The sequence below is a fragment of the Elgaria multicarinata genome, chromosome 4 (genome assembly GCF_023053635.1).
Source record: "Elgaria multicarinata webbii isolate HBS135686 ecotype San Diego chromosome 4, rElgMul1.1.pri, whole genome shotgun sequence".
Lineage (NCBI taxonomy): Eukaryota > Metazoa > Chordata > Lepidosauria > Squamata > Anguidae > Elgaria > Elgaria multicarinata.
Window position 1 is genome coordinate 61,710,991 of NC_086174.1, and position 18,963 is coordinate 61,729,953.

General features: G+C 45.7%; 1 protein-coding gene across 1 annotated transcript in view; it reads left to right on the forward strand.

Moving 5' to 3' along the window:
- Positions 1 to 3,560: 3,560 nt before the first annotated feature.
- CAPN9 (calpain 9) overlaps positions 3,561 to 18,963 on the forward strand; it is a 41,051-nt gene continuing 25,648 nt past the window's right edge. Inside the window, exons 1-5 of the mRNA XM_063125655.1 lie at positions 3,561 to 3,773; positions 12,109 to 12,178; positions 13,958 to 14,076; positions 15,418 to 15,551; positions 17,538 to 17,706. Of these exons, the coding sequence (XP_062981725.1) occupies positions 3,561 to 3,773; positions 12,109 to 12,178; positions 13,958 to 14,076; positions 15,418 to 15,551; positions 17,538 to 17,706 (705 nt within the window). The remainder of the gene's footprint in view (positions 3,774 to 12,108; positions 12,179 to 13,957; positions 14,077 to 15,417; positions 15,552 to 17,537; positions 17,707 to 18,963) is intronic.

Here is an 18,963-nt window from a genome sequence, read left to right on the forward strand (position 1 = left end):
AGGCACAGCATAGGGTTTCAAAAGAATTTAAGTCCATTTCTTCATGTTCTCCAACAACTGGCAGGACACACACACACACAGAGAGAGAAAGCCATGTTCTACCAGGAATGGAGGAAAGTAAACCACACTCTAGGCTATAGAGATCCTAAGGCTAGCTATGCCCCCAAATTCCCATGAATTAACTAGCTAACTGCAACACTGCCCCCTTCCTGTAACTTGCAGACAAGGTTGCACTATTCCCAACATTGGTTGAAGTTGGAAGTCTTCTTGGGCCTCTCTCCTCCCCATCCTCCTCCATGTCATCCAAGCAAGGCCTCCTTACTCAGTCATCAAGTTGCCAGGCAGGCAAAGTCCAACAGGCTCACTTGGTCCTTGGATTGGGATGGATCTTTCCTTCTCACTCAGAGACTGCACTGCTCAATTCAGTGCTGCAAAATGACCCCGCCCATTCATCCGCACACTCCATTCCCTCCTCTCTACCTTCAGCACCTATGCAGGGCTCCACTTCAGCGAAACAGTCCCATTGGGCTTTGCCTTTGGGGCATCTCCCCCACCACAGCTAATTGCCTGATTGCTCCTGTGCTCTCCTGTTCCCCCTACAGCTGAAGAGACCCGAAGTCTTCTCCAGTAGCCCAGATCACAGCAGCCCCAAATGAAGGAAACAAAAAGGCAAAACTAGAGCGTCTCTGCTGAGAGTGAGCAGAAAGAGTGTTAATGCATCTGTTGGCAAGAGAGAGGTGGAGAGATGCATTTGAGCTGGTTGGGAGTGGTCAGTGTCCCTCAAGCCTTGCAGTAAAGAACACTTATAAAGAAAAAGTAGTGTTGGTGGTGATGATGTTATAAATGATTCCCTCGCCCCCCCCCCCTTAGATATAGGGGGGAGCTTTCTTGGCTGATTTACCTCTGATGTTTTTTTCCTGTACAGAATTTTGCAAGAGCTGGATATACTGGTTAAGCTTTTTCCTCAGAACCAACAATGGCCCCCTTTCACATCTCAAGCGGCCTTTAATGCCAGGTCATTATATTCCTAAGCTAGCAAACATTGCCCATTGAGGATTTGCTTCCCCTCCTCCCCCTCCATCTGGTTTCCACTTTTAGCTCACATGAACCAGAGTTACTTGGAAGTTAGTATTTAAAATTAAGGACCATGGTTGGCTCTTTCAAATCCACCTGTCCCTGGTTGTGGCCGGCCAAGGATGGTCTAGACTAAAGATTGGGGAGCAAGGCTTCACTGGCGTCAAAAAGAGTAGGTGCCAGGCAAACCTCTCTAGGGAGCTCATTCCACAGCCAGGGTGCCACAGCCGAGAAGGCCCTCCTCCTGGCAGCAACCTGCCTCCCTTCCTTTGGCAGGGACTCATGGAGAAGGACCCCTGAGGATGATCTTAGGGTCTGGGTAGGTACAAATGGGAGGAGGCATTCCTTCAGATAGCCTGCCCCCAAGCCGTTTAGGGATTTAAATGTTAATATCAGCACTTTGAATAGGGCCCAGACTAGCACTGGGCTCAAGGGAAGTTTCCCTCGAACATTTTTTAAATTGTTATTGTTGTTTCAACCAAGGACAAAGGAGACTTCTGGTCATGTATCCCTCACCTCTCCCTGCAAGAGCATCTATAACAGGTAAGTACAGGGGAAGAAGCTTCCTTCCTTCCCTTTTTTTTCCTCAGTATGTCTATGGGCATTTCTATATGAAATCTTTATTGGGACTTCTGCTTCTGGATTCTTTGCAGGGTTAAGTTGGCTCCTTTACACGTGTTTTTCCCCAGAGTTTTTCTTTCTCTGCCTTTCTGTATATTTCATTGTACAGCCACTAGATGGCACTGTGGTATAGTGGCATTGCGCAACTGTATGCTATAAATATAACACCATTCAGAAAATTCAGGTGAATTTCAGCAGGTGTCCTTGGTATGCACGCAGCACCTAGTAAAATTCCCTCTTCATCACAACAGTTAAAGCTGCAGGAGCCCTGCCCTCTTTTGTATGTGGTCACTCTAGTGTAGCTCCTGCAGCTTTAACTGTTGTGATGAAGAGGGAATTTTACCAGGTGCTGCGTGTATACCAAGGACACCTGCTGAAATTCTACACAACTGTTAAAGATACAGTAGCCCTGTCCTCCCTTTCATATGGTTGCCCTACTTTTAGAGCTCTGACTTATTCTGAATGAAATCTAGAGCAGACTCAGCACCCCATGGACATCAGAGCCACAAGCCTCCATTGGCAAGAAATGTCTTTGTCTGGTGGTGGGTTCTTCCTGGCAAAAGGACCGTTGCTGAAACATCACATGCATGAAATATATCCTGTGGATGGTCCTGATGGGAAGGGCAGTTGTCACGTAATGTGTGTGCTTTAATCAACCAGCTACATACATGTCTATCAGAATGAAATTAGCTTTCTTTATTCCTCTCTGGGATCTATGATTCTTTAATTCTGGCTAATGCACCTCAGACTATATTGACTGCAAAAATAGCTTTTAATGGTCTTTAATGGTTGGTTGCTTCCCTCCAGCCCTCTATGCTGTTGTCATTTTTATTGGGTTTTATATTTTAAGCTTCAGTGTCTTTGTTATGATTTCTGTAAGATGCTGAGGGTGCTTTGAAAAAAAAAAGCAGAAAGGTGGGCTAAAATACCTTAAATAAGTTGTTACCATATATGTATGTGCTTCCAGTCCACTTGCTATTTCTTCCACATGACCATGAAGAAGTCCATAATGAAGGGATTTGGTGGCAATTTTTCAAGTGTGAGGGGAGATGCCGTAGCAAGGACCGGCATGGCATAGGATGCTCCAGAACTAAATTTTGCAGCCAGCACAGTGCAGGTGCGAATGCTGATTATGCCTGCTGACCTCTAGATGTTTTGGACTATAGTTCCCATCATCACTGATCATTGGCTGTGCTGGCTGGGGATTATGGAAGTTGTGTGCCGAAGCATCTGGAGGGTGCCACATTGAGGAAGGCGGATCTACAATGTAGTTTTCGCATTAATGTAAAAGGCCAACTACATAATGCCAAGCTAAACACACAAACATACGTGTCTCAGACATGAGATTTTTCCTGCCCAATAACATTTCTCAGATTCAACCATCCAGCAAAGGCCCTGCTCCACACCCTCCCTGTATCACTCAAACGCCCTTCCCTTTCTCCGGGCACAGCAGATTCATACTACATGGTCAACACACCAAGTTATCTCTCTGCCACCCATTGCGGTTTCTGAGTTAACATACCGGAGGGCAGGCATCCGGCAGCTGGAACACCTGAAGAAGCCAAACAAGTTTCCCTTTTCTGTTTGCTCTCAGGGTGTTCCTTTCTTGTATTGTTTCTGCTGGATGGGACTGTCAACCTGCCATTCAAGCAGGTGCAAGTAGGAGCGCAGGGGTCTGTGTGTTTCCTCCTCCGACAGCCTTCCCTGAAGAGCTAGATCTTCTTGCTTGCTTGCTGCTGGGGGCAATCTGATCCGATCTCTTCCTTCGTTGTTGTTTTGTGGGTTGGCATTTTGAGAATTTCTCCTCTCAGCTCCTCACTTCCTCCACCCTTTTCTCAGTTCCCCGTTACAAGTGGAGTGGAGCTATGCCTTACAACTACCGGGACTCCAGCCCACAGGCTCCCCCTGTGCCCCAGAACGCCCGTGCCACACACTCCACCGGGCAGAGCTACAAGGAACTGAAGACTGAATGCCAGCAGAAGGGGGCACTCTTCGAGGATTGCGACTTCCCAGCCAACAACGCTTCCCTTTTCTTCAGCGAGAAGCCGCCTATCCCCTTTGTGTGGAAAAGACCCGGGGTGAGTAGAAAGACTCTTCTTTTGCTCGGAGCCCTTCCCCAACTGGTGCCCTCCAGATGTTTGGGACTGCAATTCCCATCAGCCCCAGCCAGCATGGCCAACGGTCAAAAATGCCGGAGAGTTGCAATCCAAAACATGGAGTGCGCTAGACTGGAGAAGGCTGCTGTAGCAGAATCAGACATCTGGACTCTTATTAGATTGTAAGCCCATGCGGCAGGGTCTTGCTATTTACTGTGTATAATCTGTACAGCACCATGTACATTGATGGTGCTATATAAATAATAATAATAGTAATAATAATAATTATGCATTTAAATGGCAAGTTTCTCTCCCTCAAGTTGATGGTGAAGCCCAGGCTGTGTCACCTGGGTGGAGAAAAGGGTGGAGCCAAGGTGTATTATGTGACTACTCCCACCCTGTTAGACTCCAACATTTTTCCTTACCCTTCTGTCCTCTCCCTTACCCTCTATTCTGCATTCCAACACATAATTGCCCTCTTCCCTTGTTGGAAAATGTTTCAAATGCCATAATAAAAGAAGATTGACCCATATAATTGGAGTGCAGAATTTGAGCTATCGTGACATAGGCTATGGATTTAGGGTGGGAAAATATAAACTGCCTTCACTATATGAGCTTTTTTACATGATGCATCTATTGTATGCTCATCATTCCCTACTCATGGTTCTTTAGACAATGTTGTGACCCTCCAGTTTCACTTCAATTTTTAAACTGTACTTTCAGTGAGGTGTTTTTTTTTAGAGCAGAGGAAAAGCTGTATTATTTAAAGAAAGCAAAAGAAAACACTATTTCCCCTTGTGTATTTGTATTATTCTGCTATACCACACTGCTATCTAAGGGTTATGTAGTGGAAAATCAGGAAAAGAAATGTTCTTCGTGTAGTGCTCTGATCTAGGGATGTGCTCCGCTCCGATTAGGAGCGTAGAAGCAGTAGCGGATTGGCCTGCTCCGCCTTACCCAGAGGCGGAGTAGGAGCGGACCGCGGACCCCCTAGAAGCAAGGCGAAGAGAAGCGGCCATTTTTCGGAGCTCCGAGTTCAGGCGGAGCGCTCCGGTCGCCATCTTGAAAACATTTCGCCATAGGATTGCATTGCGGCAAATAATCGCGCATAACTACGTTGTTTTTGAAGCTATCATTCTGAAAATTCTTGTGCACAGAGAGTCGTGGATGGGGGTCATTTTGAGACCACTCTCACCTCTCTGCATCGTACGGGTCGCGGGCTATATTTTTGTGAAAATCGGGTCAACCGCGCGGCTCAAACTGCGTTTCCGGCTTTTCGCCCATAGGATTGCATTGAGGGAAAGAATCGGGGATAACTGGGGGGGGGGGTTAAGCTATCATTCTGAAAATTCTTGTGCTCAGAGAGTCGTGGATGGGGGTCATTTTGAGACCACTCTCACCTCTCTGCATCGTACGGGTCGCGGGCTATATTTTTGTGAAAATCGGGTCAACCGCGCGGCTCAAACTGCGTTTCCGGCTTTTCGCCCATAGGATTGCATTGAGGGAAAGAATCGGGGATAACTGGGGGGGGGGTTTAAGCTATCATTCTGAAAATTCTTGTGCACAGAGAGTCGTGGATGGGGGTCATTTTGAGACCACTCTCAACTTTCTGCATCGTACGGGTCGCGGGCTAGAAGTTTTTAAAAAATCGGCGGGAAAAATACCTTTTTCAAAGGGCTGAGGGGCAGAGTCAGCTCCCGGTCATGATGATCCCAAAGTTGGAGGAGGGCATAGGCAAAACAGGTAACTTGGGATTCTGGGAAACTTCTCTTTCTTCATCTGAACGGGCTTTTCCCCGTGTTTTTTAACACACCTCGCAGGGATGTTGTGTGTGGGGTGCCCGATTTTCAAAAATTTGCCAAAAATCAGGGGATGATGGGATTGCTTTGAAACTTGGCGTGCATGTGTATATCCCCATGAGGTGTCATGGTGCCAAACATGAGGTTTCTAACTTGAACAGAAAAAAAGTTGTATAATTTTTTAGCTTTCAATGCAAGCCTATGGGGGGGGGAAACGGAGCTCCGGATCCGGATCCGGAGCTCCGGGCGGAGCGGAGCGGAAGTGGGCGGAGCGGGGGCGGGGCGGAGCGGCCCGATCCGAAAAATGGCGGATCTGCAAGTGAAGCGGAGCGGGGGGTCCGTGCACACCCCTACTCTGATCTCAGTTCTGTGCCGAAAATGAAAATAGATACAGCAGATTAACAGCCACATGTAGAAAAGCTCTTATGCCCCTGAGTGCTCTCTTCAAATTTTCTGGAAAGAATCAAGCAATAGAGAAGCTTGAAAGCAGGGTGAAAGCCAATCTATTGCATTTTTCACATTTTGTTTCTTTTCTTTTTGTTCTGGTTGTGTTATAACTTATCCTTGATTGACTCGCATTTTTTTCAGCCTTTAGTTTTTTCTTGGTTTTCACATATATGTAGAAAGGAGAGGGAGGAATAATTCAGCATAGGAATAATTCAGGAACGAGGTTGTGTTGCCCGCCAATGAATAAATCTGTTTACAGTGGTCATGCCAAGCTGGCATTTCAAATATCAGCCTGGCTCAGTTATGAGTATCACTGGTCTCAGGCTACTTTAACATGGTTGTGTGTCCGACTGGGTATACATGGCAATGGGGATATAGAATTACCATGATGGGATTGTAATGATTTGACACAAGGTGGAGATCTGTTGCCCCACAGTTGTGCTGGACAGCAACTTCCATAATTCCCAGCGAGCGCTGACTAAGAATTATGGGAGTTGCAGTCCAACTGCTCTGGAGGACACTAGGTTGGTTTCAAGCATCATGCTACTAGGGACAGTGTTCTTCTTTCCAGATATTGTAAACAACATTGTGAGGATGTCCAGTATTCACATCATAACACAGCCATACAGCTCCCTGGGGAATCTCAGGCCAGTCACCATTGTATATGCAGGCAAAGCACTGCAGTGGCTGCAAATCTGCGCTGCAGAGGATATATTATGCAGCTGCAGATTCACAGCCACCTCTGGGCTTTCCTGCAAAGCTGAACATTGAAAAAGTCAGGGACTTACCCCAACTTTTTCAGTGGGACCGAGGTCAGTATGGCTCTTCTGGCATCTGACCTTGCTCTGGGGCGGATCCGGGGGGCAGTCCTGGTGGAAGCCAACCAGCGATTGGTCACCTTCCACCAGGAAGAGGGTGGGGGGGGCGGCTCCAGTACCCAGATGACTGCCGGAAACCCTCCGCTCCCTCCTTGACATTGAGATTACCCGATGCCAACCCAGATAAGAAAAAACGCTGGGTTTGGGGGGAAGGTGGAGCCAACTCAGCACTGTGAAGACAGCCTAACCTGCCTCACAGAGTTGTTGTGCATAGCACCCTGAGCTCCTATAAAATGTAATAAATGAATAAAACAAATATTGCCAGAGAATGGCTGCGGAAAGCAAACGAAGAATACATTTAGAAATGTTTTCACTTTCTCCTTCCCACCACGTATGATACAGAAGAAGAACTGAATGAGCAAATAAATGCAAATGAGTTTATTTTGCATAATTTATACAGGCTGAAGAACTCTCTTTTTTTAGCACAGAGTCTGGATTTTCCTGGTGCACAGTTTTGAACGCCCCCCCCACACCCCTGCATTCTGACCCCCAGATCTATAGACTATAGGAATGCAAAGCCCCAACCCCAGAAGGATCCCTTCCTTATCGCAATCTTCCTGCAGTATCATATTCTAATGAACACTTTTGCATTGTTCAGCTCCACTACAAACTCCACATGACCCGGGATGTTGAACAAGCAGGTGTTGCCGGGGATGACTGGTCCAGCTTGCCTTGCCTTTTGTTCTCTCTAATCGTGACCCGCCAAGATAAGTAATGTTCTCCCCCGGAAAGGCCCTGAGCAGCAGGAATGCAGCCAGCCAGGTCACCTGCTCTCTGACATTTCCTTTGAAGCAGTGAAATGCTCGGGGTGCTGGTCGGGGTGAGGGAGAAAATGCCAGTCGCTGCCCTGTCTTCCGTTTTTAAATTTTCCACAGCGGTTGCAAAGCTTGCGGCCTCCGTTAATTGCCTCGGCTGCTGGTGGGCATTTCTCCTTGTCACCTGCTGCATCGACGTTAATGACCTCCCAGCTCACCTGTTGTGAGGAACATTTTCCTTGACAGGCATGTTCCTGTATGGCCTTCCTTCTCTAGAAAATATACCCCAGCATTTAAATCAGGTTTTCCAGGACCCTGTCAATATGTGGCCAAAGCCCTGCCTGGGCTGCGAATCTGTGCTGCGTCAAATATATTACACAGCCGCAGATTCGTAGCCACCGCAGGGCTTTCCCCTAAAGCTGCGCGTTGAAGAAGTCAGGGACTTACCCCGACTTTTTTGGTGGGAGTGATATCAATATCCACCATCTGTCCTTACTCCAGGGCCGATCCAGGGGGACGGTCCTGCTAGAAGGCGACTGGCAATTGGATGCCGGAAACCAGGAAGAGGGTGCTGGTGGGGGTGGCTCTGGTACCCAGATGTCCACTGGGAGCCTTGGTGTCCCTTGGTGTCGGGATTACCTGATACCACCCCGGGGGAGGGAAACCACGGAGTTTTGGGAGAAGGCAGCACCAATTTGTTGCCATGAAGTAGAACTCTATATCCATATGTATATGTATATCTACATCTATATCTGTGATATCTATGAGATGTAGATATAGATATGGATATAGAGTTCTACCCTTAAAAGTGGCCTAAAATCATTTTAAATAAAATGAGAGAGAGAGTGATGCCCGATACAAATCTATGGTGTCACTACGCTTTGAAAATGGCGTACAGTTTTGATCACTGCATCTCAAAAAGGAAATGGTAGAATTGGGAAAAGTTCAAAACAGGGCAACTAAAATGATCAAGGGACTGGAGCAACTCCCCTATGAGGGAAGGTTACAACAGTTGGGACTGTTCAACTTAGAAAAGTAGCGAGTGAGGGGAGACATGATAGAAGTGTACAAAATTATGCATGGTGTGGAGAAAGTGGATGGGGAGACATTTTCTCCCTCTCCCATATTACTAGAACCTGGGGTCATCCCAGGAAGCTGATTGGTGGGAGATTCAGGACTGATAAAAGAAAGTACTTCTTCACACAGCGCATAGTTGAACGATGGAATTCACTTCTACGAGATGTAGTGATGGCCACCAATTTGGTTGGCTTTTGGACAAATTCGTAGAGAAGTCTATTGATGGCTACTAGTCCTGATGGCTACATGCTACCTCCAGTATAAGAGGAAGTATGGTGGTAGGATGCTGTTGCACTCATGTCCTGTTTGTGGGTTTGCCGCAGGCAGCTGGTTGGCCACTGTGGGTGTCTTCAGACAGCCATTTTTTGTGGGGTTATCATGGTTTGCTCACTGGTTTTCCCATGAGCTTTACATGATGCTGTCACCATGCAGTTGTTATCTCAACTCCCCCCTCCTTTTCACATGCTTGCTTATTTATTTATTTATTTATTTATTTATTTATTTATTTATTTATTTATTTATTACATTTTTATACCGCCCAATAGCCTCTCTGGGCAGTTCACAAAAAATAAAATCATGAAGAGCATAAAAACAACCAACAATCTAAAAACACAAATACAAAATAGAATATAAAAGGCACAACCAGGATAAAACCACACAGCAAAAATTGATATAGGTTAAAATATGGAATTAAAACATCAAAGTTTAAATTTAAGTTGAATTAGGTGTTAAAATATTGAGAAAATAAAAAGGTCTTCAGCTGGCAACAGAAGGAGTACACTGTAGGTGCCAAGCGAACCTCTCTGGGGAGCTCATTCCACAGCCGGGGTGCCGCATTTTTTGTTGTTTATTCGTTCAGTTGCTTCCGACTCTTCGTGACTTCATGGACCAGCCCACGCCAGAGCTTTCTGTCGGCCGTTGCCACCCCTAGCTCCCCCAAGGTCAAGTCTGTCACCTCCAGAATATCATCCATCCATCTTGCCCTTGGTCGGCCCCTCTTCCTTTTGCCTTCCACTTTCCCTAGCATCAGCCTCTTCTCCAGGGTATCCTGTCTTCTCATTATGTGGCCAAAGGACTTCAGTTTTGCCTTTAATACCATTCCCTCAAGTGAGCAGTCTGGCTTTATTTCCTGGAGTATGGACTGGTTTGATCTTCTTGCAGGCCAAGGCACTCTCAGAACTTTCCTCCAACACCACAGTTCAAAAGCATCTATCTTCCTTCACTCAGCCTTCCTTATTGTCCAGCTCTCGCAGCCATCGGTTTCTACGGGGAATACCATTGCTTTAACTATGCGGACCTTTGTTGTCAGTGTGGTGTCTCTGCTCTTAACGAAATGCGGTATTTTTTGTGTTCATGCAATGAACCCGCCATCATCTCCCTGTGTAATCCTCCCATCATGCTATGTCCTGCTTTGTGTGGGCGGGTGTTGGGCAGTGCAGCGTTGACGTCAGGATCATTTGGGAGTGTCTCCTCCACCATTTCGCTCCTTCTTGGCTCCATATTTCAGGAATTTCAGGCAATGGGGAGGAGGGAGGTGGTTGCAATGGATGTGAGCACAGGCAACCCATTTCCATTTAAACCTCTCTCCTAGTGTATACTCAATCAAGAAAAGTGTTACTGTTGCTTTTACAGGGACAATACTTTTACAGGGAGTTGGGGGAGGCAGACCTCTGAAGATGGAGAGCTCCATCATACCAGCAATTTATCGCACACTCGCCATGCCTGGTATGTGGTTTTGCAGACCAGTACTCACATGACATCGTCCCTATCATGCACTCATTTCACCTCTTCCCCTCCATGTTTCATTTCTCTTTGGAATGGGGAAAGTCTGGTTCTTTTCCCCTCCATGCGAAATAAATGTGCTCCTCCCTCCCGTGTATTGCTGTCATTGCGTTCTATCTGACCATCCTGTTCTTTGTTGGGGTCGGGCGTGACTAAGAGTGTTCTCACTAACAAAAGAGGAGGATGGAGTGGTTCTGCACTCAAACATGAAAGGGGAGGGCGAGAGGTCCCATTTAACTCTGTGTTCTTACTCCTGAGTAAGCATGACCAGGGTTACATTTTCTCCTTAAAAGAAATGCAGAAAATGCACCGAAACAGGGGTGGTGGTGGTTCACCCTGCAAAGCTTTGCCGTTAAAGACTTCTTTTTTACGAAATGGAGCGAGGCAGTGCATGTTCGGTCCTCCTCCCCTGTAGTTCACTGAGTCAGTCCATCGTACTTTCGGTCCTTCAGATCAGTTTCTAAGGATCCTAGGGAAAGCATTGTGTGTTCTTTTTCTCCCCTCTTCTCCTACTTTTTACAGTGCAACAATACTTTGTTGAAATGAGGATAGGTAGACCAGCCCATGGACATGCAAGGAGTTGACTTTCCCTAATCCCTTAGGTACACCATTGCATCATTGTATCATTGCAGCCTACTAGAATTGCATTCAATTGCAAAGCATGCATCGGATTTTAGTATGGCATGGATGTAAATGCAGTTGAAATCAGTGGGATTTACTCTTGAGTAAGGGAACCAGGAGATCTCTATTTTATGAACTGGAGATGTGCAGCTTCCGTTATCAAAGTAAAGGAAAATAGATCCTTCACAAATGCAAACAGGTGGACTTTCGCATTGGTGGACTATGAGGAAAGGGTTTAAGAGGGGGAAGTTTAAAAATTCCTAAAAATTCAAAGGCTGAACCAACCTGATTCAAACTTGGCATAGCTAAAGCCTGCCGTAAGAGCTATCACTGTGCTAAGCTTGATCTCTTTATCTTTAAAATTCCTAAAAATCAAGGCATGAATGGATCTGATTCAAACTTGGCATAGGTGAAGCCCTCCTTAAGAGCTATCATCATGCCAAGTTTGAGCTCTTTATCTTTAAAAATTATGCAGATATTCAATCCTCGTACACACACAGAGGAGAGAAGTGTAACCCCCTTCCTCTCCTTCCCCTCTCCCAGTATATACAATAACGAGGAAATTGTTACTTTTACAGGGACAATACTGCCTTGCATGAGGGGGCGGGATGGATCTACAAAGACACAGACTTCTGATCTTGTGAAGAAGTGTTTCATTTCACGCCGAGAGAGGGGAGGGGCTATGCCAGAGGGGTGGACAACCACTATCCTCCTGCCAGGCTCCACCCATCCTTGCAAATGGCATATGCCATTATGCATAAAAAGAAAAAACAGCTATATGAAGACCCCTTTAAATACCAAAGAGAATCCAGAACAGGAAGAAGTGGTAAATCGCTGGAGAAAACACCCATCTGATGATGTCCTGTGTGAACAGAATGCTGGACTAGAGTTACAATAATGTCACAGTAGAATAGATTCTATTCAGAGCACTTATCTTTTTCCCTCTGTATTCTTCAAGGAAATCGTTAAAGACCCGCAGTTTATTCTTGGAGGCGCCACAAGAACTGATATATGTCAAGGGGATCTTGGTAAGTGTTTTTCCACTGAAATAATGATTGCTTTGTGCTGGGCAAGGAGAGTCATAGACTAATGTAGAGGATATTGTTGGGAGTTGCGTTCATCCTTGATGTTAGAGTCTAGCTCCAACATTTGCCAGCAACAAGGCTCTACAAGTGCCTTGTACCATGCAGGATAAACCACCTACAGCAACACTGACTTCAGATAGAATTTTAACATTGGAAGGCCTCTTGGAGGTCAACTAGTCCAACCCCCTGTCCCATGCAGCAATCTTGCAGCTACAGAAAGGGTGGGCAACCTGATATTTTGGACCACAACTCCCAATATTTTGGACCACAACTTCCATAATCCATGACCACTGGTTATGCTGGCTGGGACTGGTGGGAAGGTAGTCAGTTGCCTACCTCTGAATGTCAGCATCACTGGCATTTATTGGTTTGTTACATGTATGCTCCACCTTTCCTTTAAAAATGCCCAAGGAAGTATGTATGCTCATCAAGAGGGAGATACAGATGTGTGGCAGTGCCAGGGTCTTGCACATGGCCCTGTGCCTGTAGTTCATTGGATCAACTTCCGCATCTATTTTGATACAAGCCACATCCAACAATGATTTGCACATACAGAGCAGAGTTCATAACCTGTCCTTTTTTTGTCCAACACAGTGGAATCCATTGTGCATATGTATGTGTGAGACAATTTCCCTGTCTGTGTGAAGTCTACACTATGCATCTAAAGCATGGATGGCCAACCAAAAATGGTTGGTGGGGCTGAATGACCCCCACATCTTCCAAGGGCCGAATGACATCAAAGGGAGCAGGGCTACACCCCTGATGGAATGTCATTCCCAGTGACTGCACCAGGTGGATGTCCTACCCAGTGTGTCTGCTGGGAACCAGCTTCACCCATTTGAGAAGGGCCACGAGCAGCAAAGCTGCTTCACCTGCCTTTTGACTCCTCCCATTGGGAAAGGATGTGGGGGCAGGTAAAGCTGCTCAGCCCAGCTGCCCAGCTTTGCTCATCCTTCACCTCCCCCACATAGAAATAACCAGTGGAGGCTGATGGCTCTAGTTTTGGAGGAGCAGTAATTCCATTCTGGGTTTTAGTTTGAACCAGCCAGAGCTCTAAAAAGTGCTATCCAAGGTGCTGAACCCATTTCAGGGATAGGGTGCCACACCTTGGATAGCATCGTTACAGTTCTGGCTGGTTCTAACTAAAACCCAGAATGGAATCAATACCTCTCCAAAACTGGAGTCACCAGTCTCCACTGGCAATATCAAGGTGATTCTTTGCTGCCCTCCAGGTTGTCTATGCAACCATCTGTCAGGAATGCTTTACGGTGGATTCCTGCACTGAGCATGTTGGAGTCGATGGTCTTATAGGCCTCTTCCAACTCTACTATTCTATGACTCTATTCATTGTACTCAGAAATAAGTTCAGTGGGACAGTTAGACCCAGGAAAATATGCATAGGACTGCAACCTAAGCATTCAAAATAAGGTGTGAGTTGACTTCTTTTGAAAATGTCTGCTTCTCTATACATACAACCTAATTGTTGCAAAATGGCTGAATAAACTAGGATGTGGCTTAAATAAGATGACACTGATATGCAACCATACGAAGAAGCACGGGAAAACTGAATAATCAGGAGGGTCAAGCAGGTATGGTTTCATGGGAACTGGGAAAGAAAGGGGAGCTTTGATCTCCGTTTTGTAGGTATGAACTGAAAAGAATGCCTATTATTTGAGACCTGGTGAGAAGAGTAATCGATGCATTGTTCTATTTGATTTCCAGGTGACTGTTGGCTATTAGCAGCTATTGCATCTCTTACTCTCAATGAAACCACATTAGCCAGAGTAGTGCCACAGGATCAGGATTTCGGGCCAGGCTACGCTGGAATATTTCATTTTCAGGTAAAACAATTCTTGCAGCAACAAAAAAGGAATGCACATGTTCTACTACAGCTATGTATTCTGATGATTTGATGGGAACAGTTGTCATTTTACAACACCTAACACTGCATATGTTTAAGGAATCCTTATCTCCTTGTGGCTATAGGTTTAGTAACTGACAACATACTTTGCCTGCATGACAATCAGAGATAACAGGGGATCGGGGAAGACTCATCCATGTGGCGCCTTCCCCCATTGGCAAAGCCACCATGTGGGGGAAATGTCCAGGACTGAGCGGGTGGCTAGAGGAGTACTCCTGCAGCTGCTGACTCAGTCCCAGATGCTTCGACCATGGGACAGCTTCTCCAAGCCAAGGGTGAAGCTGCCATAAGATGGCAATGGGCACAACTCATGGTGCTAATTCAACTACCTCCATTCCTCAAATGTTTGAGCCCTGCCTTCCCAAGAGACCACATCATTCCCTATGTCCCATCCAGGAGCACAGGAATCAATGATCCTGATGGCTATGTGCTGTGCAGTATGCCTGTGTACGCCAGTTGCTGGGAACATGGGCGCGAGGGTGCAGTTGCACTCATGTCCTGGTTGTGAGTTTCCCATGAGCCCTGGTTGGCTGCTGTGTGATCAGAATGCTGGACTAGATGGAGCCTTGGTCTGATCCAACAGGGCTCTTCTGATGTTTTTATCTCTAGCTTTGACAAGGCAAACACCACAGTCACCAGCCTATGTTGATCGTCAGGAATATAGGAAACTGTCCTACAGTGGCCTGGTTTGTCCAATCGCCATTTGCCAGAGGTCATTGTGGCAGTTCCTAATGGCCATTGTGAACATTCAAGCCATAGCCGATGTGACTTATCATGATGTCCAAACTTACTGAGGGCGATTGGTGCTGTGAGTCACAAACCACTCACAACTCATGGGCTGTTTCTGGGTTGTGGGTGATCTGTTAAATAAGCCAAGGTGGGCAGCAGGGATTGTGCTAACACTGAATCAGACTAGTGGTCCATTGAGCTCAATTTCAGGACCCTTTCCCAACCCTACTTGGAGATGCCAAGGACTAAACCTTAGTCCTTTTGCACGAAAAGTATGCACTTGTTTCAATGCTGAACTACATCCCTTCTCCCAGGGAAGGTCACCTAAACTAGACAAATTGCTGTAGATGCCAATATTATGGCTTAGCTAAAATATGTCATTTGATCTACTGTCTCCAGGCAAATAATATTTTATATTTTTCTAATTACTTCCGCCAATACAAACAATCTACTGTGTTGGTCAGAGACGTTCAGTAGCCTTGGTGGATATTACAATGTATGAAATCATTCCCCCTTTGCCTTTACCAAACAGTTTTGGCAGCACAATGAGTGGCTGGATATTGTCATTGATGACCGACTGCCCACTTTCAAAGACCGTCTGGTTTTTCTGCACTCGGCTGACCACAATGAATTCTGGAGCGCATTATTGGAAAAAGCCTATGCCAAGTAAGCCGTGTCAGTCATGTGATCCAGATGTTGTCCTTGGTTTCTTCTGCTTTGTTGCTACCCAAAGTCATCTCTCACATCGTGATCTGTGTGGAGTTAGTGACCACTGCTGCCAAAAAGAATTCTGCAAGCTGGGTCAGATATCAAGGCATGCTGTTTTAGCTCTCAGTTCTACTGCTAATTACCACCACTGCTACCAACACCATTACTGCTCTGGGATCTCCTATAACAAGATTGCTTTTCATTTTGCTTTATTACTGTTTTCTTGAGTTATATTGGATTTTATTGTACACTGCCTTGATTGGGGTTGTCACTCCAGAAAGATGGTTTGTAACTACTACTAGTTTGTAACTACTACTACTACAAACTACTAAAGTTGTAACTACTACTATTACTGCTACTATTACAAAATATCCATCTATGGAGAGTATCCACCTGTGTCCAAGCACTAGCGTTAATGATGTTGCACTAGCGTAAACCAACCCTTGTGCAATGCAATTAATGCTTGCTAGGGCAATGGGGAAAAGCAGTGTTTCATTGCTGAAATTTGCTGCTGCCATCACAATTTGACAAGAAATCACTGCTTTTTCCCATTGTTCCAGCAAGTGCTAGTTTTGTTGCACAAGCATTGGTTTACACTAGTGCAATGTCATCAGCGCTAGTGTTGGGACACAGTTGGACTACCGGGCACTGATTATATACATATAAGTGACATAGTCCTGGCTCCAAGAGTTCATGGAAGAGACTGGCATGGAAAGCCAGCAAAGTCAAGGATAAGTGAAGACAGACAGTGGAGCATTGCAAAGTATTTCGGAGGGGCAAGAAATCTGAGAAAGTTGGCCAGGGGGTAAGGAGGAGATATGCATTTTGATTATTTTAGCTGCAATGAATCTAGTAGTGAATGATATTAATAAACTCAAAATAGTCATTAGCTATTTTGAAATCATTATCTTCTAATCTTAAATAAGATCTTCTAATCTAGAATTGCACCTGAGGCCTAAACTACATGCTATACTAAATATGTAGCATGCAACTGAACCTCACCATTTTATTTACCTCAGTGTTACTACATGGGGACCAGATCTTGATTGGGACCACCCCGTGTGGATAGGCGAGGTTTAAACGAGGCACATTTTCTCTCAAAATTTACTCCCACCCCCTCCAGGGATTAAAGAAGAAGAAAAAACTTCAATTGGTGCGCAGAGGGTGGGAAAGAATTTGAGATGGGGGATGGCTGGGTGGGAAGATTTAAGCCTCCTCTGCCTGTGTGGTGTGGTTCCAATCCAAACCCGGCCTCCACAGACTTATACTAAAGTAAGCAAAATCTTGAGGATCAGCCACAGACTGAGTATGGCCTAAAACTGAATTTAGAGGGTCCTATTTAGCCAGACCATTTGAGGATTTTAAAGTGAAACCAAGTAAGTCTTTACAAGAGTTGCAAAATGTCAGAGACTTCCACATCTCCCTATGCTAGTCTCAGATTTACACCGGTGTGTACTACTAGTAGTTTCAGCAGAATGGCTTTGAGTTTTACACCATCTGTGGTTTGTTCACCTGTCTCATGAGTGGCTATGACCATGAGCCAGGCAGCTTTCTAAATGAGTTGAGCACGTGCAAGTAGTTCAGGATGCTTTTGGAAGGAATCCTTGATTTCTATAGAGCAGGGGAGGGGAGCCTCTTTCATCCCAAAGGCCAAATTCAATTTGGGAGAAGCTCTTGGAGGGCATTTGGCCGAAAGGGGGCGGGGCCACCTGGGGAACCCTAGGAGGACTAGATAGGGGCCCAGACCTGAGGTTTCTCACCTTGCTATAGGTCTTGCCTAGAAGATCATCCTAGTCAACTATGAAGGCAGTTTGCTCAGTGTTAAGTGCTGTATAAAATGAATACTGTCACTACTGTGGTTCGTGATACTTGGATGAGGTCATAGTCAAGCATACCTTGTTTTATATGTATGCAGTTTGTTTGTTTTTAAATTGTTAATGTTAGGCTGAATGGAAGTTATGAAGCACTGAAAGGTGGAAGTGCAATCGAAGCCATGGAAGATTTCACAGGCGGCGTTGGAGAGATGTATGAAGTTAAAAAGGCTCCAGAAAACTTCTATGAAATCCTAGAGAAAGCTCTTAAAAGAGGTTCAATGGTGGGCTGTTCAATTGATGTAAGTAAAAGAATGAAGCTGAGATTGACCCTGTTCAGATGTCACTCCGAGCCACGGTGGTTAAGCTTTTTGAGCTAATCATTATGGCTTAGTGTGTCATGTGAACCATGACTTTGCATGTTGTGTTAACCATTCCTAACCATGGTGCTACATAACCATGGTTTAAACACGCTCACTAACCATTTGTGGCAAAAGGGTTAGCAGCCTAATCATGGCTTAGTGAGTTGTGTGAACAGGCCCTTTGAGTGTGGTTTTTATTTGCAGAAATGCAGATCTCTGTTTTGTTGCATTGCAGAGGTGCAGTTGAGCCAGGGCTCACTGTGTGGAAGAGCCAGGATTTTTTGAATAGCAGGGGCAATGGCATTATCTGCCCCCACCCCACTGCCAACAGGCTTTCCTGGTCTCTCTGAGCCTAGCTGCAATCCTCACAGTAGCTGGGAGGAAACACATTTTCCCAGAAACATTATACTGTTTCCTGTTGTAATGCAAAGTAATTTGGGGCAGCCTGGTTCCGAATGGACAATGAAGTCCCATTCATTTTTCAAAAGACCTGTTCCTGGTGGAGATAAAAACTGCTAGAACTGGTTTGATGATACAGTATGCATTTTTGGACTCTCCTTGGCTGATCATGTGAGAGTTTATTTGGGTCCCCCTAAAGTTGCATATGGCATCATCAGGCAATGATGATGTAGCTGAGTCTTCGCTTGTACTGTCCAGGTTGCTGCTGATATGGCATTCAAGGCGCTGAAGTTCTGGGCTGATCCAGGCAAAGGACAACTTAATTTGTTTTCCATATAGTGCCCACCGAAGGAGTTAGGAACATAGCAAGCTGCCTTATACTGAATCCGATCATGGGTCCACCTAGCCCAGTATTGTTGACACTGATGGGCAGCGGCTGCCCAGGAGTCCAGGAAGGATTCTTTCCTAGCCCAACTTGGAGATGCTGGAGATTGAACCTAAGACCTTCTGCATGCAAAGCAGGTGTAGAACACCCTATTGGCCTTGAAGCAATCCTGTGAAGTAGGTTTGGTGGAGAACTAGCACCCTGCCTAGTTACCTTACCTAACTGAACAAGGATTTGGATTTCCTGCCCTCAAACCCAGAACACTGGGTTGAGAGAAGGGGAAAGACCCATTGTGTGAGCGGAAGTCCACTCACATGATGTTGGATTTCACCCTTAATTCACTACACTGCACTGGAAGCCTCTCCTGGAAGTACACTAAAGCCCCCAGATCTTCTGGAAATGATTCAAGGCCT